Source organism: Denticeps clupeoides, chromosome 17 (genome assembly GCF_900700375.1).
Source record: "Denticeps clupeoides chromosome 17, fDenClu1.1, whole genome shotgun sequence".
NCBI lineage: Eukaryota > Metazoa > Chordata > Actinopteri > Clupeiformes > Denticipitidae > Denticeps > Denticeps clupeoides.
In genome coordinates, this window is record NC_041723.1 from 11054949 (window position 1) to 11076191 (window position 21243).

General features: G+C 43.1%; 1 protein-coding gene and 34 non-coding genes across 38 annotated transcripts in view; 1 reads left to right on the forward strand and 34 right to left on the reverse strand.

Annotated features, from left to right (window-relative positions):
* The window catches only part of LOC114767029 (ankyrin repeat domain-containing protein SOWAHC), an 89349-nt gene that overhangs the window by 45505 nt on the left and 22601 nt on the right, over positions 1-21243 (forward strand). For all 4 annotated transcript variants that reach the window (XM_028958492.1, XM_028958493.1, XM_028958489.1 and 1 more), the window contains exons 3-4: positions 16037-16222; positions 19147-19206. In XM_028958492.1, coding sequence (XP_028814325.1) covers positions 16037-16222; positions 19147-19206 — 246 coding nt within the window. The remainder of the gene's footprint in view (positions 1-16036; positions 16223-19146; positions 19207-21243) is intronic.
* trnal-aag (transfer RNA leucine (anticodon AAG)) lies at positions 149-230 on the reverse strand. The gene has a single exon. It is a non-coding gene; the product is annotated as a tRNA-Leu (tRNA).
* trnag-ucc (transfer RNA glycine (anticodon UCC)) lies at positions 588-659 on the reverse strand. Its single transcript has one exon. It is a non-coding gene; the product is annotated as a tRNA-Gly (tRNA).
* Positions 1295-1366, reverse strand: trnag-ucc (transfer RNA glycine (anticodon UCC)). Its single transcript has one exon. It is a non-coding gene; the product is annotated as a tRNA-Gly (tRNA).
* Positions 1595-1676, reverse strand: trnal-aag (transfer RNA leucine (anticodon AAG)). The gene has a single exon. It is a non-coding gene; the product is annotated as a tRNA-Leu (tRNA).
* Positions 2034-2105, reverse strand: trnag-ucc (transfer RNA glycine (anticodon UCC)). Its single transcript has one exon. It is a non-coding gene; the product is annotated as a tRNA-Gly (tRNA).
* On the reverse strand, positions 2505-2586 carry trnal-aag (transfer RNA leucine (anticodon AAG)). The gene has a single exon. It is a non-coding gene; the product is annotated as a tRNA-Leu (tRNA).
* On the reverse strand, positions 2944-3015 carry trnag-ucc (transfer RNA glycine (anticodon UCC)). The gene has a single exon. It is a non-coding gene; the product is annotated as a tRNA-Gly (tRNA).
* Positions 3415-3496, reverse strand: trnal-aag (transfer RNA leucine (anticodon AAG)). Its single transcript has one exon. It is a non-coding gene; the product is annotated as a tRNA-Leu (tRNA).
* trnag-ucc (transfer RNA glycine (anticodon UCC)) lies at positions 3651-3722 on the reverse strand. The gene has a single exon. It is a non-coding gene; the product is annotated as a tRNA-Gly (tRNA).
* On the reverse strand, positions 3950-4031 carry trnal-aag (transfer RNA leucine (anticodon AAG)). The gene has a single exon. It is a non-coding gene; the product is annotated as a tRNA-Leu (tRNA).
* trnag-ucc (transfer RNA glycine (anticodon UCC)) lies at positions 4389-4460 on the reverse strand. The gene has a single exon. It is a non-coding gene; the product is annotated as a tRNA-Gly (tRNA).
* On the reverse strand, positions 4858-4939 carry trnal-aag (transfer RNA leucine (anticodon AAG)). Its single transcript has one exon. It is a non-coding gene; the product is annotated as a tRNA-Leu (tRNA).
* On the reverse strand, positions 5094-5165 carry trnag-ucc (transfer RNA glycine (anticodon UCC)). The gene has a single exon. It is a non-coding gene; the product is annotated as a tRNA-Gly (tRNA).
* On the reverse strand, positions 5394-5475 carry trnal-aag (transfer RNA leucine (anticodon AAG)). The gene has a single exon. It is a non-coding gene; the product is annotated as a tRNA-Leu (tRNA).
* On the reverse strand, positions 5832-5903 carry trnag-ucc (transfer RNA glycine (anticodon UCC)). Its single transcript has one exon. It is a non-coding gene; the product is annotated as a tRNA-Gly (tRNA).
* On the reverse strand, positions 6303-6384 carry trnal-aag (transfer RNA leucine (anticodon AAG)). The gene has a single exon. It is a non-coding gene; the product is annotated as a tRNA-Leu (tRNA).
* Positions 6539-6610, reverse strand: trnag-ucc (transfer RNA glycine (anticodon UCC)). The gene has a single exon. It is a non-coding gene; the product is annotated as a tRNA-Gly (tRNA).
* Positions 6838-6919, reverse strand: trnal-aag (transfer RNA leucine (anticodon AAG)). The gene has a single exon. It is a non-coding gene; the product is annotated as a tRNA-Leu (tRNA).
* On the reverse strand, positions 7277-7348 carry trnag-ucc (transfer RNA glycine (anticodon UCC)). The gene has a single exon. It is a non-coding gene; the product is annotated as a tRNA-Gly (tRNA).
* trnal-aag (transfer RNA leucine (anticodon AAG)) lies at positions 7748-7829 on the reverse strand. Its single transcript has one exon. It is a non-coding gene; the product is annotated as a tRNA-Leu (tRNA).
* trnag-ucc (transfer RNA glycine (anticodon UCC)) lies at positions 8258-8329 on the reverse strand. The gene has a single exon. It is a non-coding gene; the product is annotated as a tRNA-Gly (tRNA).
* On the reverse strand, positions 8729-8810 carry trnal-aag (transfer RNA leucine (anticodon AAG)). The gene has a single exon. It is a non-coding gene; the product is annotated as a tRNA-Leu (tRNA).
* Positions 8965-9036, reverse strand: trnag-ucc (transfer RNA glycine (anticodon UCC)). Its single transcript has one exon. It is a non-coding gene; the product is annotated as a tRNA-Gly (tRNA).
* Positions 9265-9346, reverse strand: trnal-aag (transfer RNA leucine (anticodon AAG)). Its single transcript has one exon. It is a non-coding gene; the product is annotated as a tRNA-Leu (tRNA).
* trnag-ucc (transfer RNA glycine (anticodon UCC)) lies at positions 9704-9775 on the reverse strand. Its single transcript has one exon. It is a non-coding gene; the product is annotated as a tRNA-Gly (tRNA).
* Positions 10175-10256, reverse strand: trnal-aag (transfer RNA leucine (anticodon AAG)). Its single transcript has one exon. It is a non-coding gene; the product is annotated as a tRNA-Leu (tRNA).
* Positions 10411-10482, reverse strand: trnag-ucc (transfer RNA glycine (anticodon UCC)). The gene has a single exon. It is a non-coding gene; the product is annotated as a tRNA-Gly (tRNA).
* trnal-aag (transfer RNA leucine (anticodon AAG)) lies at positions 10711-10792 on the reverse strand. The gene has a single exon. It is a non-coding gene; the product is annotated as a tRNA-Leu (tRNA).
* On the reverse strand, positions 11621-11702 carry trnal-aag (transfer RNA leucine (anticodon AAG)). Its single transcript has one exon. It is a non-coding gene; the product is annotated as a tRNA-Leu (tRNA).
* On the reverse strand, positions 11857-11928 carry trnag-ucc (transfer RNA glycine (anticodon UCC)). The gene has a single exon. It is a non-coding gene; the product is annotated as a tRNA-Gly (tRNA).
* On the reverse strand, positions 12157-12238 carry trnal-aag (transfer RNA leucine (anticodon AAG)). The gene has a single exon. It is a non-coding gene; the product is annotated as a tRNA-Leu (tRNA).
* Positions 12596-12667, reverse strand: trnag-ucc (transfer RNA glycine (anticodon UCC)). The gene has a single exon. It is a non-coding gene; the product is annotated as a tRNA-Gly (tRNA).
* On the reverse strand, positions 13722-13803 carry trnal-uaa (transfer RNA leucine (anticodon UAA)). The gene has a single exon. It is a non-coding gene; the product is annotated as a tRNA-Leu (tRNA).
* Positions 13958-14029, reverse strand: trnag-ucc (transfer RNA glycine (anticodon UCC)). The gene has a single exon. It is a non-coding gene; the product is annotated as a tRNA-Gly (tRNA).

Genomic DNA, 21243 nt, shown 5'->3' on the forward strand with positions numbered 1-21243 from the left:
TCAGATTGTGACAGGTAGAAAGGTGTGTGGGTAAAAAGAAGCTTTTCACCTTCGGCTGTGTACTGTGAATGTACCGTGTTTGGCATGGCAGCTTAAGGAAAACAAAAAAATCGGGTCTATAATAAGTTAATTGCAGTTTTAAATATAATGGCAGCGGTGGGATTTGAACCCACGCCTCCGAAGAGACTGGAGCCTTAATCCAGCGCCTTAGACCGCTCGGCCACACTACCTAGCAGATCGCAGCAGCAAACGATCCTTCGGATTTTAAATAAATGAGATGTGCACATAATGAACGCGGCGTTAAATTTCATTAAAAACATCAGTTGTTCCATCAGGTACTGAAGTTCATAATGATAGGGGTGGGATTCTAACCCACGACTCCAGAGAGACTGGAATTTAAATCCAGCCTTTTAGACTGCTTGGCCACACTACCATGAAGCAAATTTGACCAAAGCCCCATTTGTTAAAGAGTGTTTGAGATGAAGACTTCAACATAAAAAAATTTGGCTCAAAAGGTTCCATGGCGGCAAGATACCAAAGAATGAACGCACAGACGAGCGGTTAGATTTCTGTTGCAAAAGATGTACTGCGTTGGCCGGGAATCGAACCCGGGTCAATTGCTTGGAAGGCAGCTATGCTCACCACTATACCACCAACGCACAAGTTAGGAAGGTATCCATGTTGCACAATGACTAAGGGCATCTAGACCTGTTTTTGCTCTTTCTTGGTTGAAAACAGATCAGATTTTGATGGGTCGTACAAGTGAGTGGTGTACCTTTATGACGTTTACAAAAAGCAGCTGATTCGTCTGAGCAGTTGTAGTAGTTCTTACTAAAGGGAGCATGGCACTGCTGAGGTGTCAAACTAGAGCTTGATAAATAGTGAGAAGCCATGCTCAGGACTTTGTCAGCAATTCAAAGACAGGTGAAAAGGTGTGTGGGTAAAATGAAGCTTTTCACTTTCGGCTGTGTACTGTGAATGTACCGTGTTTGGCATGGCAGCTTAAGGAAAACTAAAAAATTGGGTCTATAATAAGTTAATTGCAGTTTTAAATATAATTGCAGCGGTAGGATTTGAACCCACGCCTCCGAAGAGACTGGAGCCTTAATCCAGCGCCTTAGACCGCTCGGCCACACTACCATGAAGCAAATTTTACCAAAGCCCCATTTGTTAAAGAGTGTGTGAGATGAAGACTTCAACATAAAAAAATTTGGCTCAAAAAGTTCCATGGCGGCAAGATACCAAAGAATGAACGCACAGACGAGCGGTTAGATTTCTGTTGCAAAAGATGTACTGCGTTGGCCGGGAATCGAACCCGGGTCAACTGCTTGGAAGGCAGCTATGCTCACCACTATACCACCAACGCACAAGTTAGAATGGTATCCATGTTGCACAATGACTAAGGGCATCTAGACCTGTTTTTGTTCTTTCTTGGTTGAAAACAGATCAGATTGTGACAGGTAAAAAGGTGTGTGGGTAAAAAGAAGCTTTTCACCTTCGGCTGTGTACTGTGAATGTACCGTGTTTGGCATGGCAGCTTAAGGAAAACAAAAAAATCGGGTCTATAATAAGTTAATTGCAGTTTTAAATATAATGGCAGCGGTGGGATTTGAACCCACGCCTCCGAAGAGACTGGAGCCTTAATCCAGCGCCTTAGACCGCTCGGCCACACTACCTAGCAGATCGCAGCAGCAAACGATCCTTCGGATTTTAAATAAATGAGATGTGCACATAATGAATGCGGCGTTAAATTTCATTAAAAACATCAGTTGTTCCATCAGGTACTGAAGTTCATAATGATAGGGGTGGGATTCTAACCCATGACTCCAGAGAGACTGGAATTTAAATCCAGCCTTTTAAACTGCTTGGCCACACTACCATGAAGCAAATTTGACCAAAGCCCCATTTGTTAAAGAGTGTTTGAGATGAAGACTTCAACATAAAAAAATTTGGCTCAAAAGGTTCCATGGCGGCAAGATACCAAAGAATGAACGCACAGACGAGCAGTTAGATTTCTGTTGCAAAAGATGCACTGCGTTGGCCGGGAATCGAACCCGGGTCAACTGCTTGGAAGGCAGCTATGCTCACCACTATACCACCAACGCACAAGTTAGGAAGGTATCCATGTTGCACAATGACTAAGGGCATCTAGACCTGTTTTTGCTCTTTCTTGGTTGAAAACAGATCAGATTTTGATGGGTCGTACAAGTGAGATGTGTACCTTTATGACGTTTACAAAAAGCAGCTGATTCGTCTGAGCAGTTGTAGTAGTTCTTACTAAAGGGAGCATGGCACTGCTGAGGTGTCAAACTAGAGCTTGATAAATAGTGAGAAGCCATGCTCAGGACTTTGTCAGCAATTCAAAGACAGGTGAAAAGGTGTGTGGGTAAAATGAAGCTTTTCACTTTCGGCTGTGTACTGTGAATGTACCGTGTTTGGCATGGCAGCTTAAGGAAAACTAAAAAATTGGGTCTATAATAAGTTAATTGCAGTTTTAAATATAATGGCAGCGGTGGGATTTGAACCCACGCCTCCGAAGAGACTGGAGCCTTAATCCAGCGCCTTAGACCACTCGGCCACACTACCTAGCAGATCGCAGCATCAAACGATCCTTCGGATTTTAAATAAATGAGATGTGCACATAATGAACGCGGCGTTAAATTTCATTAAAAACATCAGTTGTTCCATCAGGTACTGAAGTTCATAATGATAGGGGTGGGATTCTAACCCACGACTCCAGAGAGACTGGAATTTAAATCCAGCCTTTTAGACTGCTTGGCCACACTACCATGAAGCAAATTTGACCAAAGCCCCATTTGTTAAAGAGTGTTTGAGATGAAGACTTCAACATAAAAAAATTTGGCTCAAAAGGTTCCATGGCGGCAAGATACCAAAGAATGAACGCACAGACGAGCGGTTAGATTTCTGTTGCAAAAGATGTACTGCGTTGGCCGGGAATCGAACCCGGGTCAATTGCTTGGAAGGCAGCTATGCTCACCACTATACCACCAACGCACAAGTTAGGAAGGTATCCATGTTGCACAATGACTAAGGGCATCTAGACCTGTTTTTGCTCTTTCTTGGTTGAAAACAGATCAGATTTTGATGGGTCGTACAAGTGAGTGGTGTACCTTTATGACGTTTACAAAAAGCAGCTGATTCGTCTGAGCAGTTGTAGTAGTTCTTACTAAAGGGAGCATGGCACTGCTGAGGTGTCAAACTAGAGCTTGATAAATAGTGAGAAGCCATGCTCAGGACTTTGTCAGCAATTCAAAGACAGGTGAAAAGGTGTGTGGGTAAAATGAAGCTTTTCACTTTCGGCTGTGTACTGTGAATGTACCGTGTTTGGCATGGCAGCTTAAGGAAAACTAAAAAATTGGGTCTATAATAAGTTAATTGCAGTTTTAAATATAATGGCAGCGGTGGGATTTGAACCCACGCCTCCGAAGAGACTGGAGCCTTAATCCAGCGCCTTAGACCGCTCGGCCACACTACCATGAAGCAAATTTTACCAAAGCCCCATTTGTTAAAGAGTGTGTGAGATGAAGACTTCAACATAAAAAAATTTGGCTCAAAAAGTTCCATGGCGGCAAGATACCAAAGAATGAACGCACAGACGAGCGGTTAGATTTCTGTTGCAAAAGATGTACTGCGTTGGCCGGGAATCGAACCCGGGTCAACTGCTTGGAAGGCAGCTATGCTCACCACTATACCACCAACGCACAAGTTAGAATGGTATCCATGTTGCACAATGACTAAGGGCATCTAGACCTGTTTTTGTTCTTTCTTGGTTGAAAACAGATCAGATTGTGACAGGTAAAAGGTGTGTGGGTAAAAAGAAGCTTTTCACCTTCGGCTGTGTACTGTGAATGTACCGTGTTTGGCATGGCAGCTTAAGGAAAACAAAAAAATCGGGTCTATAATAAGTTAATTGCAGTTTTAAATATAATGGCAGCAGTGGGATTTGAACCCACGCCTCCGAAGAGACTGGAGCCTTAATCCAGCGCCTTAGACCGCTCGGCCACACTACCTAGCAGATCGCAGCAGCAAACGATCCTTCGGATTTTAAATAAATGAGATGTGCACATAATGAACGCGGCGTTAAATTTCATTAAAAACATCAGTTGTTCCATCAGGTACTGAAGTTCATAATGATAGGGGTGGGATTCTAACCCACGACTCCAGAGAGACTGGAATTTAAATCCAGCCTTTTAGACTGCTTGGCCACACTACCATGAAGCAAATTTGACCAAAGCCCCATTTGTTAAAGAGTGTTTGAGATGAAGACTTCAACATAAAAAAATTTGGCTCAAAAGGTTCCATGGCGGCAAGATACCAAAGAATGAACGCACAGACGAGCGGTTAGATTTCTGTTGCAAAAGATGTACTGCGTTGGCCGGGAATCGAACCCGGGTCAACTGCTTGGAAGGCAGCTATGCTCACCACTATACCACCAACGCACAAGTTAGGAAGGTATCCATGTTGCACAATGACTAAGGGCATCTAGACCTGTTTTTGCTCTTCTTGGTTGAAAACAGATCAGATTTTGATGGGTCGTACAAGTGAGTGGTGTACCTTTATGACGTTTACAAAAAGCAGCTGATTCGTCTGAGCAGTTGTAGTAGTTCTTACTAAAGGGAGCATGGCACTGCTGAGGTGTCAAACTAGAGCTTGATAAATAGTGAGAAGCCATGCTCAGGACTTTGTCAGCAATTCAAAGACAGGTGAAAAGGTGTGTGGGTAAAATGAAGCTTTTCACTTTCGGCTGTGTACTGTGAATGTACCGTGTTTGGCATGGCAGCTTAAGGAAAACTAAAAATTGGGTCTATAATAAGTTAATTGCAGTTTTAAATATAATGGCAGCGGTGGGATTTGAACCCACGCCTCCGAAGAGACTGGAGCCTTAATCCAGCGCCTTAGACCGCTCGGCCACACTACCATGAAGCAAATTTTACCAAAGCCCCATTTGTTAAAGAGTGTGTGAGATGAAGACTTCAACATAAAAAAATTTGGCTCAAAAAGTTCCATGGCGGCAAGATACCAAAGAATGAACGCACAGACGAGCGGTTAGATTTCTGTTGCAAAAGATGTACTGCGTTGGCCGGGAATCGAACCCGGGTCAACTGCTTGGAAGGCAGCTATGCTCACCACTATACCACCAACGCACAAGTTAGAATGGTATCCATGTTGCACAATGACTAAGGGCATCTAGACCTGTTTTTGTTCTTTCTTGGTTGAAAACAGATCAGATTGTGACAGGTAAAAAGGTGTGTGGGTAAAAAGAAGCTTTTCACCTTCGGCTGTGTACTGTGAATGTATCGTGTTTGGCATGGCAGCTTAAGGAAAACAAAAAAATCGGGTCTATAATAAGTTAATTGCAGTTTTAAATATAATGGCAGAGGTGGGATTTGAACCCACGCCTCCGAAGAGACTGGAGCCTTAATCCAGCGCCTTAGACCGCTCGGCCACACTACCTAGCAGAATGCAGCAGCAAGCGATCCTTCGGATTTTAAATAAATGAGATGTGCACATAATGAACGCGGCGTTAAATTTCATTAAAAACATCAGTTGTTCCATCAGGTACTGAAGTTCATAATGATAGGGGTGGGATTCTAACCCACGACTCCAGAGAGACTGGAATTTAAATCCAGCCTTTTAGACTGCTTGGCCACACTACCATGAAGCAAATTTGACCAAAGCCCCATTTGTTAAAGAGTGTTTGAGATGAAGACTTCAACATAAAAAATTTGGCTCAAAAGGTTCCATGGCGGCAAGATACCAAAGAATGAACGCACAGACGAGCGGTTAGATTTCTGTTGCAAAAGATGTACTGCGTTGGCCGGGAATCGAACCCGGGTCAACTGCTTGGAAGGCAGCTATGCTCACCACTATACCACCAACGCACAAGTTAGGAAGGTATCCATGTTGCACAATGACTAAGGGCATCTAGACCTGTTTTTGCTCTTTCTTGGTTGAAAACAGATCAGATTTTGATGGGTCGTACAAGTGAGTGGTGTACCTTTATGACGTTTACAAAAAGCAGCTGATTCGTCTGAGCAGTTGTAGTAGTTCTTACTAAAGGGAGCATGGCACTGCTGAGGTGTCAAACTAGAGCTTGATAAATAGTGAGAAGCCATGCTCAGGACTTTGTCAGCAATTCAAAGACAGGTGAAAAGGTGTGTGGGTAAAATGAAGCTTTTCACTTTCGGCTTTGTACTGTGAATGTACCGTGTTTGGCATGGCAGCTTAAGGAAAACTAAAAAATTGGGTCTATAATAAGTTAATTGCAGTTTTAAATATAATGGCAGCGGTAGGATTTGAACCCACGCCTCCGAAGAGACTGGAGCCTTAATCCAGCGCCTTAGACCGCTCGGCCACACTACCATGAAGCAAATTTTACCAAAGCCCCATTTGTTAAAGAGTGTGTGAGATGAAGACTTCAACATAAAAAAATTTGGCTCAAAAAGTTCCATGGCGGCAAGATACCAAAGAATGAACGCACAGACGAGCGGTTAGATTTCTGTTGCAAAAGATGTACTGCGTTGGCCGGGAATCGAACCCGGGTCAACTGCTTGGAAGGCAGCTATGCTCACCACTATACCACCAACGCACAAGTTAGAATGGTATCCATGTTGCACAATGACTAAGGGCATCTAGACCTGTTTTTGTTCTTTCTTGGTTGAAAACAGATCAGATTGTGACAGGTAAAAGGTGTGTGGGTAAAAAGAAGCTTTTCACCTTCGGCTGTGTACTGTGAATGTACCGTGTTTGGCATGGCAGCTTAAGGAAAACAAAAAAATCGGGTCTATAATAAGTTAATTGCAGTTTTAAATATAATGGCAGCGGTGGGATTTGAACCCACGCCTCCGAAGAGACTGGAGCCTTAATCCAGCGCCTTAGACCGCTCGGCCACACTACCTAGCAGATCGCAGCAGCAAACGATCCTTCGGATTTTAAATAAATGAGATGTGCACATAATGAACGCGGCGTTAAATTTCATTAAAAACATCAGTTGTTCCATCAGGTACTGAAGTTCATAATGATAGGGGTGGGATTCTAACCCATGACTCCAGAGAGACTGGAATTTAAATCCAGCCTTTTAGACTGCTTGGCCACACTACCATGAAGCAAATTTGACCAAAGCCCCATTTGTTAAAGAGTGTTTGAGATGAAGACTTCAACATAAAAAAATTTGGCTCAAAAGGTTCCATGGCGGCAAGATACCAAAGAATGAACGCACAGACGAGCGGTTAGATTTCTGTTGCAAAAGATGTACTGCGTTGGCCGGGAATCGAACCCGGGTCAACTGCTTGGAAGGCAGCTATGCTCACCACTATACCACCAACGCACAAGTTAGGAAGGTATCCATGTTGCACAATGACTAAGGGCATCTAGACCTGTTTTTGCTCTTTCTTGGTTGAAAACAGATCAGATTTTGATGGGTCGTACAAGTGAGATGTGTACCTTTATGACGTTTACAAAAAGCAGCTGATTCGTCTGAGCAGTTGTAGTAGTTCTTACTAAAGGGAGCATGGCACTGCTGAGGTGTCAAACTAGAGCTTGATAAATAGTGAGAAGCCATGCTCAGGACTTTGTCAGCAATTCAAAGACAGGTAAAAAGGTGTGTGGGTAAAATGAAGCTTTTCACTTTCGGCTGTGTACTGTGAATGTACCGTGTTTGGCATGGCAGCTTAAGGAAAACTAAAAAATTGGGTCTATAATAAGTTAATTGCAGTTTTAAATATAATGGCAGCGGTGGGATTTGAACCCACGCCTCCGAAGAGACTGGAGCCTTAATCCAGCGCCTTAGACCACTCGGCCACACTACCTAGCAGATCGCAGCATCAAACGATCCTTCGGATTTTAAATAAATGAGATGTGCACATAATGAACGCGGCGTTAAATTTCATTAAAAACATCAGTTGTTCCATCAGGTACTGAAGTTCATAATGATAGGGGTGGGATTCTAACCCACGACTCCAGAGAGACTGGAATTTAAATCCAGCCTTTTAGACTGCTTGGCCACACTACCATGAAGCAAATTTGACCAAAGCCCCATTTGGAATTTAAATCCAGCCTTTTAGACTGCTTGGCCACACTACCATGAAGCAAATTTGACCAAAGCCCCATTTGTTAAAGAGTGTTTGAGATGAAGACTTCAACATAAAAAAATTTGGCTCAAAAGGTTCCATGGCGGCAAGATACCAAAGAATGAACGCACAGACGAGCGGTTAGATTTCTGTTGCAAAAGATGTACTGCGTTGGCCGGGAATCGAACCCGGGTCAACTGCTTGGAAGGCAGCTATGCTCACCACTATACCACCAACGCACAAGTTAGGAAGGTATCCATGTTGCACAATGACTAAGGGCATCTAGACCTGTTTTTGCTCTTTCTTGGTTGAAAACAGATCAGATTTTGATGGGTCGTACAAGTGAGTGGTGTACCTTTATGACGTTTACAAAAAGCAGCTGATTCGTCTGAGCAGTTGTAGTAGTTCTTACTAAAGGGAGCATGGCACTGCTGAGGTGTCAAACTAGAGCTTGATAAATAGTGAGAAGCCATGCTCAGGACTTTGTCAGCAATTCAAAGACAGGTGAAAAGGTGTGTGGGTAAAATGAAGCTTTTCACTTTCGGCTGTGTACTGTGAATGTACCGTGTTTGGCATGGCAGCTTAAGGAAAACAAAAAAATCGGGTCTATAATAAGTTAATTGCAGTTTTAAATATAATGGCAGCGGTGGGATTTGAACCCACGCCTCCGAAGAGACTGGAGCCTTAATCCAGCGCCTTAGACCGCTCGGCCACACTACCATGAAGCAAATTTTACCAAAGCCCCATTTGTTAAAGAGTGTGTGAGATGAAGACTTCAACATAAAAAAATTTGGCTCAAAAAGTTCCATGGCGGCAAGATACCAAAGAATGAACGCACAGACGAGCGGTTAGATTTCTGTTGCAAAAGATGTACTGCGTTGGCCGGGAATCGAACCCGGGTCAACTGCTTGGAAGGCAGCTATGCTCACCACTATACCACCAACACACAAGTTAGAATGGTATCCATGTTGCACAATGACTAAGGGCATCTAGACCTGTTTTTGTTCTTTCTTGGTTGAAAACAGATCAGATTGTGACAGGTAGAAAGGTGTGTGGGTAAAAAGAAGCTTTTCACCTTCGGCTGTGTACTGTGAATGTACCGTGTTTGGCATGGCAGCTTAAGGAAAACAAAAAAATCGGGTCTATAATAAGTTAATTGCAGTTTTAAATATAATGGCAGCAGTGGGATTTGAACCCACGCCTCCGAAGAGACTGGAGCCTTAATCCAGCGCCTTAGACCGCTCGGCCACACTACCTAGCAGATCGCAGCAGCAAACGATCCATCGGATTTTAAATAAATGAGATGTGCACATAATGAACGCGGCGTTAAATTTCATTAAAAACATCAGTTGTTCCATCAGGTACTGAAGTTCATAATGATAGGGGTGGGATTCTAACCCACGACTCCAGAGAGACTGGAATTTAAATCCAGCCTTTTAGACTGCTTGGCCACACTACCATGAAGCAAATTTGACCAAAGCCCCATTTGTTAAAGAGTGTTTGAGATGAAGACTTCAACATAAAAAAATTTGGCTCAAAAGGTTCCATGGCGGCAAGATACCAAAGAATGAACGCACAGACGAGCGGTTAGATTTCTGTTGCAAAAGATGTACTGCGTTGGCCGGGAATCGAACCCGGGTCAACTGCTTGGAAGGCAGCTATGCTCACCACTATACCACCAACGCACAAGTTAGGAAGGTATCCATGTTGCACAATGACTAAGGGCATCTAGACCTGTTTTTGCTCCTTCTTGGTTGAAAACAGATCAGATTTTGATGGGTCGTACAAGTGAGTGGTGTACCTTTATGACGTTTACAAAAAGCAGCTGATTCGTCTGAGCAGTTGTAGTAGTTCTTACTAAAGGGAGCATGGCACTGCTGAGGTGTCAAACTAGAGCTTGATAAATAGTGAGAAGCCATGCTCAGGACTTTGTCAGCAATTCAAAGACAGGTGAAAAGGTGTGTGGGTAAAATGAAGCTTTTCACTTTCGGCTGTGTACTGTGAATGTACCGTGTTTGGCATGGCAGCTTAAGGAAAACTAAGAAATTGGGTCTATAATAAGTTAATTGCAGTTTTAAATATAATGGCAGCGGTGGGATTTGAACCCACGCCTCCGAAGAGACTGGAGCCTTAATCCAGCGCCTTAGACCGCTCGGCCACACTACCATGAAGCAAATTTTACCAAAGCCCCATTGGTTAAAGAGTGTGTGAGATGAAGACTTCAACATAAAAAAATTTGGCTCAAAAAGTTCCATGGCGGCAAGATACCAAAGAATGAACGCACAGACGAGCGGTTAGATTTCTGTTGCAAAAGATGTACTGCGTTGGCCGGGAATCGAACCCGGGTCAACTGCTTGGAAGGCAGCTATGCTCACCACTATACCACCAACACACAAGTTAGAATGGTATCCATGTTGCACAATGACTAAGGGCATCTAGACCTGTTTTTGTTCTTTCTTGGTTGAAAACAGATCAGATTGTGACAGGTAAAAAGGTGTGTGGGTAAAAAGAAGCTTTTCACCTTCGGCTGTGTACTGTGAATGTACCGTGTTTGGCATGGCAGCTTAAGGAAAACAAAAAAATCGGGTCTATAATAAGTTAATTGCAGTTTTAAATATAATGGCAGAGGTGGGTATTGAACCCACGCCTCCGAAGAGACTGGAGCCTTAATCCAGCGCCTTAGACCGCTCGGCCACACTACCTAGCAGAATGCAGCAGCAAGCGATCCTTCGGATTTTAAATAAATGAGATGTGCACATAATGAACGCGGCGTTAAATTTCATTAAAAACATCAGTTGTTCCATCAGGTACTGAAGTTCATAATGATAGGGGTGGGATTCTAACCCATGACTCCAGAGAGACTGGAATTTAAATCCAGCCTTTTAGACTGCTTGGCCACACTACCATGAAGCAAATTTGACCAAAGCCCCATTTGTTAAAGAGTGTTTGAGATGAAGACTTCAACATAAAAAAATTTGGCTCAAAAGGTTCCATGGCGGCAAGATACCAAAGAATGAACGCACAGACGAGCGGTTAGATTTCTGTTGCAAAAGATGTACTGCGTTGGCCGGGAATCGAACCCGGGTCAATTGCTTGGAAGACAGCTATGCTCACCACTATACCACCAACTTACAAGTTAGGAAGGTATCCATGTTGCACAATGACTAAGGGCATCTAGACCTGTTTTTGCTCTTTCTTGGTTGAAAACAGATCAGATTTTGATGGGTCGTACAAGTGAGTGGTGTACCTTTATGACGTTTACAAAAAGCAGCTGATTCGTCTGAGCAGTTGTAGTAGTTCTTACTAAAGGGAGCATGGCACTGCTGAGGTGTCAAACTAGAGCTTGATAAATAGTGAGAAGCCATGCTCAGGACTTTGTCAGCAATTCAAAGACAGGTGAAAAGGTGTGTGGGTAAAATGAAGCTTTTCACTTTCGGCTGTGTACTGTGAATGTACCGTGTTTGGCATGGCAGCTTAAGGAAAACTAAAAAATTGGGTCTATAATAAGTTAATTGCAGTTTTAAATATAATGGCAGGGGTGGGATTTGAACCCACGCCTCCGAAGAGACTGGAGCCTTAATCCAGCGCCTTAGACCGCTCGGCCACACTACCATGAAGCAAATTTTACCAAAGCCCCATTTGTTAAAGAGTGTGTGAGATGAAGACTTCAACATAAAAAAATTTGGCTCAAAAAGTTCCATGGCGGCAAGATACAAAAGAATGAACGCACAGACGAGCGGTTAGATTTCTGTTGCAAAAGATGTACTGCGTTGGCCGGGAATCGAACCCGGGTCAACTGCTTGGAAGGCAACTATGCTCACCACTATATCACCAACGCAGAAGTTAGAATGGTATCCATGTTGCACAATGACTAAGGGCATCTAGACCTGTTTTTGTTCTTTCTTAGTTGAAAACAGATCAGATTGTGACAGGTAAAAAGGTGTGTGGGTAAAAAGAAACTTTTCACCTTCGGCTGTGTACTGTGAATGTACCGTGTTTGGCATGGCAGCTTAAGGAAAACAAAAAAATCGGGTCTATAATAAGTTAATTGCAGTTTTAAATATAATGGCAGCGGTGGGATTTGAACCCACGCCTCCGAAGAGACTGGAGCCTTAATCCAGCGCCTTAGACCGCTCGGCCACACTACCTAGCAGATCGCAGCAGCAAACGATCCTTCGGATTTTAAATAAATGAGATGTGCACATAATGAACGCGGCGTTAAATTTCATTAAAAACATCAGTTGTTCCATCAGGTACTGAAGTTCATAATGATAGGGGTGGGATTCTAATCCACGACTCCAGAGAGACTGGAATTTAAATCCAGCCTTTTAGACTGCTTGGCCACACTACCATGAAGCAATTTTTACCAAAGCCCCATTTGTTAAAGAGTGTTTGAGATGAAGACTTCAACATAAAAAAATTTGGCTCAAAAAGTTCCATGGCGGCAAGATACCAAAGAATGAACGCACAGACGAGTGGTTAGATTTCTGTTGCAAAAGATGCACTGCGTTGGCCGGGAATCGAACCCGGGTCAACTGCTTGGAAGGCAGCTATGCTCACCACTATACCACCAACGCACAAGTTAGGAAGGTATCCATGTTGCACCATGACTAAGGGCATCTAGACCTGTTTTTGCTCTTTCTTGGTTGAAAACAGATCAGATTTTGATGGGTCATACAAGTGAGTGGTGTACCTTTATGACGTTTACAAAAAGCAGCTGATTCGTCTGAGCAGTTGTAGTAGTTCTTACTAAAGGGAGCATGGCACTGCTGAGGTGTCAAACTAGAGCTTGATAAATAGTGAGAAGCCATGCTCAGGACTTTGTCAGCAATTCAAAGACAGGTGAAAAGGTGTGTGGGTAAAATTAAGCTTTTCACTTTCGGCTGTGTACTGTGAATGTACCGTGTTTGGCATGGCAGCTTAAGGAAAACAAAATAATCGGGTCTATAATAAGTTAATTGCATATTTAATCATAATAACAGCGGTGGGATTTGAACTCTCGTCTCCGACGAGTCTAAATACTGCGCCTTAGACCGCTCAGCCACACTACCTGGTAGAAAACAATGGGAAGTGCTCCGTCAGGTTTTTAAAAAATGAGATGTGCACACAAAGCAGCGATTAATTTCATTAAAAACATCAGTTGTTCCACCAAATGTATGATGATAGTGGTGGGATTAAAACCCACAACTCCAAAGAGACTGGAACTTGAATCCAGCGCCTTAGACCGCTTGGCCACACTACCAAGTACGCAATTTTACTAAAGCCTGATTTGTTAAAGAATGCTTGAGAGTAAGACATGACCCAAAAAATTATTTGGCTCAAGAAGTTCCTTGGCGGGAGGCAATAAAAAAATGTATGCGTGAAGAAGCGGTTAGATTTCTGTTGCAAAAGTTATACTGCGTTGGCCGGGAATCGAACACGGGTCAACGGCTTGGAAGACAGCTATGATCACCACTATACCACCAACGCACAAGTTAGGAAAGTTTCAATGTTGCACAATGACCAAGACCAGGCAGAACCTAGCAGCAAGCGATCTGTGTGGTTTTTTCTAAATTAGATGTGCACACAATGAAAGCTGCGTTAAATTTCAATATAAACATCAGTTGTTACATAAGGTTAAAAAGTTCATAATGGTAGTGGTGGGATTCGAACCCACGACTCCAGAGAGACTGAAACTTAAATCCAACGCCTTAGACCGCTCGGCCACACTACCATGTAACACATTTTACTATAGCTTCATTTGTTAAAGAATGTTTGAGATGAAGACATGAACATGAATTCATTTGGCTCAAAAAGTTCCATGGCTGCAAGCAACCAAAGAATGAACGCACAGACGAAAGGTTAGATTTCTGTTGCAAAAGATGTACTGCGTTAGCCAGGAATCGAACCTGGGTCAACTGCTTGGAAGGCAGCTATGCTCACCACTATACCACCAACGCCCAAGTTAGGATGGTATTGGTAGTCAGATTTCTGTCATAAAAGACGTACTGCGTTGGCCAGGTCAACTGCTTGGAAGGCGTCTATGAATTTTACAGTAGCTAATCCAACTAGTACACTATGATGTACTTTGAAATAAGATTTTGTGACAACCAAGCTTTTTACCAGAAGCTCCGGTTCATCTGTGAGTTACTAGTTAATTTAGTTAACCAGTTTTTTGTGGGGTAGAGATTTTTGTACATGATGATTTGTTTGTTGTGACTAAATAAGGGTGCTTGCATTAAAGTTTGCCAGAACACAAGTGCATCTTTCTCCCTGGATTTCACCTTAACTGTGTGAGAAAAGTCAGTATGTATGAAGTAAGATATAATGCTGAGAGTCAATATGAAAGGTTGTCCACAGTGACTGTCCCCTCTGTGCCTCATTCACAGCCTTGTTAAATATGAATTGAACAGCATCCTGTGAAAGCCCAGGAAATTGTTATAAATATATAAGAGCGTATCTGCTCATGCGTGTGGTGTGTTGCTCTAGAAAGTGCAGTTTAACAGCCAGCCTTGATTCATAACCTGCCACTACCGTGCAAGTCTCTGCTTTCCAGCTGTCAGTGTGCAGTGAAATCACAGAATTGTTTATCTCCTTTGATATGTCGTAGATGTAGGGAGGTCTGTTGACAAAAGGTTCTACTGTTTCTTTACCCACCCCACACCCATACTGAGAATAAAGGACATTGAATTTCTTTCACTATCCACGTCAAAATAGAGTTCTTAATGATGCAAGCGTTGAAACACTAATGGAATGTGTCAGAAACGTTGCCCAGTGCAACACCTGTACAGTAAATCTCACATTCGCTGCACCAGATGCACCAGATTGGTGCAGTGAACTGGGTTTTGGTGGCAGGCATCTCCCTACTAATAGGAACCCTGTCATTAGATTCATTAGAGGTGTGGAGGATTATACATAAGCAAGATCTGTGGTTTCTGACTTGTGCAAGAGCTTTCTGTAGCTGATGGGAAAATTTTGTTATGTTAATTGACATTTATATTAAGTGGCAATAATCTTTATGTAATTAACTTTTTTTAGATTAAGCTATTAAAACATAATTGAGATTATTCTGTAATTGTGTGTAAATGTGAGACACAAAGTAGTCAGTAATTGCTCTTTTTGAGCTATCAGGCACACCTAAATAAATGACCTTTTTGTGCTATTTTTCAGGAGAGAAAATTGTGAATGGGATTTTGCTCTTTACTTGCAGAACCTGAGAGTTTCTGGGGTCTTGATTCTTGAGTTTCCGAATGAGGTTTAGGTCAAGAGATTGTGAGGGGAAATGGGGAAAGGCTCAGTTTATGCCTCCTGATGTATTCTATTGTACATTTTAAGATGTATTTTGGATGATTGCTGCCTGTGCCATGATTAGTAGGTGTTATTTTTCTGAAATGTACTTTTGAACTTTGTCAGCCAATCAGCCGAGTTTTATTATTATTAGTGAGTCAACTAGACTTGTTTCCAAAATGCAACAGGCTTATTTAAATGTCACACACACACAGGACCTGTCAGGACCACGGCAGTAAAGCTAAGGACACATTAGCACAACTCAACATAAACTGGGTTTTAATACATAAAAATATATTATCACATGAAAACAAAGCTTAAAAGACAATGACTGCTCAAGGACACGACACAACTAGGATACATTTATACTAACAGTAACAGCTGTAATTCGCTCTGGATAAGGGCGTCTGCCAAATGCCTTAAATGTAAATGTAAACAGACCAATCAGATACAAGACCGGGCAACACAAATTTCAGTCCGGAATACTGGAAAGTGTGACACTAACCAAACCTTTGCATGCTACTATGCTGGGGAAGATGCAAATGTGTTGTTCTAAAACAAAAGGATGATTTAGAATGTTAATTCTGAATGCCATTTAGCTGCATTTTGTTACAGTGTAACCTAAGCATAAAGTATCCTGTGGATTTTCAACATATATGTGCTTTTGTGGGTTATTTTAGGCCTGTGAACCGTATGCAAGGCTGTGTAAAGGCACTGAGGAAAAGGTGAAGCAGGCTGGCACTGTGCCCTCTTCACCCAGCACTGCTCTCAGTCTCAGTGATGCAGGAGATCTCACCTGGTCTGACCTTCAGTCCTTGAGGAGTGACTCTTTGTCCTTGGCCAGTGAGGCTGCCGTATCTGTAAAGGTGAGTTAATACCTGTGTGACTCTTCTTTTATTGTGTCTAGTGCTATCCTTAATAGAAGAGTGCATAGAGGAAACTGTATTTTTAAACATAGTTTTAAACACATCCAGCAGACAGCTCCAGCCTGTCTCTCTCGACCATCCGGGTCAGGAGGGATTAAAGAAGGATTAAAGCCAAAAGGGCAGCAGGTCCAGGTGGCATCAGCTTAAGGGTCATGAGGTCCTGCACAGATCAATTGGGTGGGGTTATGGAACACATTTTCAACCTGAGCCTGAAGCTGGAGAGAGTTCCACAGCTCTGGAAAGCCTCTTGTATGGTAGGAGTGCCAAAGACTCCATGACCCAAGGACCTCAACAGCGACAGGCCAGTGGCTCTAACTCATACCTGATGAAGACCCTAGAGCGGCTGGTCCTGGCTAAGCTTTGGCCTGGTGAGCTCATCACTGAAGTTTGCCTACCTGCCTGGAACTGGAGTGGATGATGCCGTCATTCACCTCCTACATCGTTCCTTTACTCACCTGGAGACCGCTAGGAGCACTGTGAAAAACATGTTCTTTGAATTCTCTAGTGCCTTCAACACATCCTTCTCACAATCCTGAGGGACAAGCTGGAGTACACAGGAATGAATCATCTCCTCACAACATGGATCCTGGACTACATCACCAACCGACCACAGTATGTGAGAACTCACGGCTGTGTGTTGGACAGGGTGGTCATCAGTATGGGAGTCCCACAGGGAACGGTTCTGGCACCATTCATATTCACCATCTACACTACAGACTTCACTTACAAGTCTACCAACTGCTTCCTGCAATAGTTGGCCTCATCACAAATTGGCACAACAAGGAGTACAGAGAACTGACCTGGGATTTTGTGGACTGGTGCAAGTAGAACTACCTCCAGATCAACCCTGGAAAAACTGAGGAGCTGGTGGTAGACTTTTGCAGGTGCAAACATCCTGCACTGCAACCACTGAACGTCCAGTGTCTGGACATTGAGGCTTTGGAGAGCTACAGGTACCTTGGTGTTCATCTGAAAAATAAACTGGACTGGACTCACAATGCTGATGCTCTCTACAGAAAATGGCAAAGCAGGCTGTACCTGCTGCAGCCCACTATTAAAGACCTTTTATGACTCTGGTGGCCTCTGCTGGGGAGGTAGCATCTCTGCTGGGGACAGAAAGAGACTGAACAGGCTGATCCGGAGGGCCAGCTCAAATTTAGTGACCCCTATGGACCCAATTGAGGAGGTGAGTGACAGAACAATGGTGGCTAAGCCTTCATCCCTGTTGGACAACTTCTCCCACCCCATGCTTACTACTCTTAAATAAATTATTATTGAGAGCATGTTGCTTGTCTTTTGAGTACATTTTTGTTTTTTGCAGCAACAATATTGTGAAAGAATAAAGCGGAAGTATGGGTCTTTTCATTCTCATCACCTTTGTCCAAATTGCTTTCATTATTTTAACAGTGAGCTGTGAGAAACATGTTACATTACATAATAAAGGTTCTTTTAACTCCTTTTGACCCTGACTCTTCTGTTATTTTGTGCCCCCCACTTGATCCCTCCTTCGTTTGCAATCCTGAACAACTCATTTGAATTCTCTCATTGCAGCCGCCATGAGGTAGAAAATCAATTAAAATGTTAATGTCCGCAAAATGTTTTCATTAATACGATTAACAAGAATGAATTATTGAACTCTAGCTCTGCTGTTTAGCTTCTAGTGAAATTTCACAATGCTTCTCTATTGTTGTATTTTCCTGTATCTTGCATTTTCCTACACAAACAGCATATTTCTGAATGTGGAAGGAAACAGTTGTCAAGCATGAATATGATGTTTTTTCTTGCACATTTTCTTCTTGTGGGTTTCTAATGGATATTTCTCCAGTTAACGTCACTGGCTCTATTTGTCTTTTTTTTACTTGGTAAACATTTAATTTCCCAACAGAATTATGGATTTATGACTGCAGGGCTAACGTAATTTAAAAAAAAATAGTAATTACACTTAAGATTCAGATGATTTCCCCCTTCAGGAAATGTGGTGAAATTAAATTATTTATGACTTAAGATTCTCTTAAGATAACTGATTACGGAAATTGGTGGCAAGGAAGATTATGGATTTAAAAAACATTTGCATGATTAATGCAATTACATGACTCAAGAAATGACAATGGAAATTATATTTTATGGTAATTATATTTTATGTATTTAGATATTTATTACTGCCCTTTTTGTAAATTAGACTGTACTGTACCATACTGTAGCAAAATATTTTTACCCCAAATATTGAACATAATTGTCACAGCCATCATACCCCTGCCAGTCCTCCAGGGGGAGCACGATCAACCATCGAGACAGTGACCCGGAAAGTGGGAGTGAGCAGGGTGGCCATGTTGGATGCTACCCGCTCTTTGGCGAATTTATTCTCAGAGACGCTGGCCTTACCAAGAAAAATAGTGAATAGTGATTACTCTAACCAACAACAACCTTTGCTGCCCCTGACCTTGGGTTTCCCTGTCACTTTGAACATCCGAGGCTGAACATCTGCATCGTCCTTTCACCCAGAACCAAATGATAGTCTCCACATGCCCCTCCATCTGACGCACGCTCACCGATCATCCTCAAGCCAGCCGTCTTCCTTTTCTCCTCTGCCCAAGCCATCTCCCCTTGCCCCCTTTCCCGCCGCTCCCTGTGGAGCCAGATTCCCCCTCCCGCCGCACTGCAGCGCGTCCTTCTTCCCACTCCCGTCCCCCTCAGCTTCAGTCTCCCTCCATTGTTCCGAGCACCTCCAGTCCTTTTCTCTGGCTCCTCCAGTGCCCATTCCCCTTGCTGAGCATTATCATCCAGTTTCCAGTATGTCTGTGAGTGCATCCCCGAACTCATGCAATGACAATAATTGTAACTTTGTGATTATATTTGTATTACAGAGTGATGAACGGGAGGGTCTGGAGGATGATACCAGGAGTGTCACAGCATCTTCTATTACAGTAAGCCTATCAGTTATTGAGTTAGAAGCACAATTTTTCTGCTGTATTTCCAAGCAGAGAATAATGCAACTATAGCATCTAGCATAGTTGCTGATAGTTGTTTTGGTGTAGCTATAGTTAAACCATGCAGAAGTTAGTGAAGATGCATGTACAATATATGTGGAATGTCGTACAAGAGACTAATATTTTCCATCTGAAAGTGAAGTGATTGTGAAACACTGTGCATACGGTGATTACAGGGCCGCTTCCTTAACTACTAGGCTACCACTGCATAGACATACGCACACCGTGTGTCAAGAAAAAATGAAAGGAAACACTTAAAAAACGCAATGTAACTCCAGGTCAATCATACTTCTGTGAAATTAACCTGTCCACTTAGGAAGCAACACTGATCAATTTCACATGCTGTTGTGCTAATAATAGAATAGACAACAGGTAGAAATTACAGACAATTAGCAAGACATCCCTAATAAAGGTGCGGTTCTGCAGGTGGTGACCACAGACCACTTCTCAGTTCCTATACTTTCTGGCTGATGTTTTGGTCACTTTTGAATGCTGGAGGTGCTTACACTCTAGTGGTAGCATGAGACGGAGTCTACAACCCACACAAGTAGCTCAAGTAGTGCAGCTCATCCAGGATGGCACATCAATGCAAGCTGTGACAAGAAGGTTTGCTGTGTCTGTCAATATAGTCTCCAGAGCTTGGAAGCGCTACCAGGAGACAGGCTAGTACACCAGGAGATGTGGAGGAGCAACAACCCAGCAGCAGGACCGCTACCTCCGCCTTTGTGCAAGGAGAAACAGGAGGAGCACTGCCATTGTCCTGAAAAATTACCTCCAGCAGACCACAAATGTGCATGTGTCTGTTCAAACGGTCAGAAACAGACTTCATGAGGGTGGCATGAGGCCCTGATGTCAACAGGTGCAGCCCAACACCCTGCAGCATGTTTGGCATTGGCCAGAGAACACCAAGATTGGCAAATTCACCACTGGTGCATGTGCTCTTTACAGATGAAAGCAGGTTCCCACTGAGCACACGTGACAGACATGACATGAGTCTGGAGACACCGTGGAGAATGATCTGCTGCCTGCAACATCCTCCAGCATGACCAGCTTGGCAGAGGGTCATTAATGGTGTGGGTGGCATTTCTTTGGGGGGCCGCACAGCCCTCAATGTGGGTAGCCTGACTGCCATTAGGTACCGAAATTAGATCCTCAGACCCCTTGTGAGACCATATGCTCGTACGGTCGTCCCTGGGTTCTTTGGAATACAATGCTCGACCTCATGTGGCTGGAATGTGTCAGCAGTTGATGCTTTGGACTGGCCCACACGTTCCCCAGACCTGAATCCAATTGAGGTAAACAGGGACATCATGTCTCCATCCACCAACGCCATGTTGTACCACAGACTGTCCAGGGGTTGGTGGATGCTTTAGGCCAGGTCTGGGAGGAGATCCCTCAGGAGACCATCTGCTTTCTCATCAGGAGCATGCCCAGGCATTGTAGGGAGGTCATACAGGAACGTGGAGGTCACACACACTACTGAGCCTTATTTTGACTTGTACATTACATCACAGTTGGATCAGCGTGTACTGTGTTTTTTCACTTTAATTATGAGTGTGACTCCCAACCCTTGATGAATTTGATTTCCATCACTTTGTTGTAAAGACATTCAACCATGTAAAGAACAAAGAATAAGAATAAGAATATTTCATTCATTCACATTTAGGATGTACTATTTTTGGTTTTCCTTTTTTCTTTTTTAAGCAGTGTATTTGCCCTGAATGTCTTTCGCAGCATGTTTGAAAACTAAAGGACAGCCCCCAGGGTGATTGGTCAAATTTTTAATTAACGTTGAGGTAGCACCTCACTCCTCAGCTCTTGTTTCACCTGCACTGTAAACAACAGTGTGAACTCTGGCGTCGTGACGATGACCCGGCATGGCACTGATTAAAGAAAAGCCTTGTTAAGGGAGACCCTGCTGATGGCGACAGCAGTGATAAAATTTCAGCTTACAGAGATATCTCAAGAGATAGC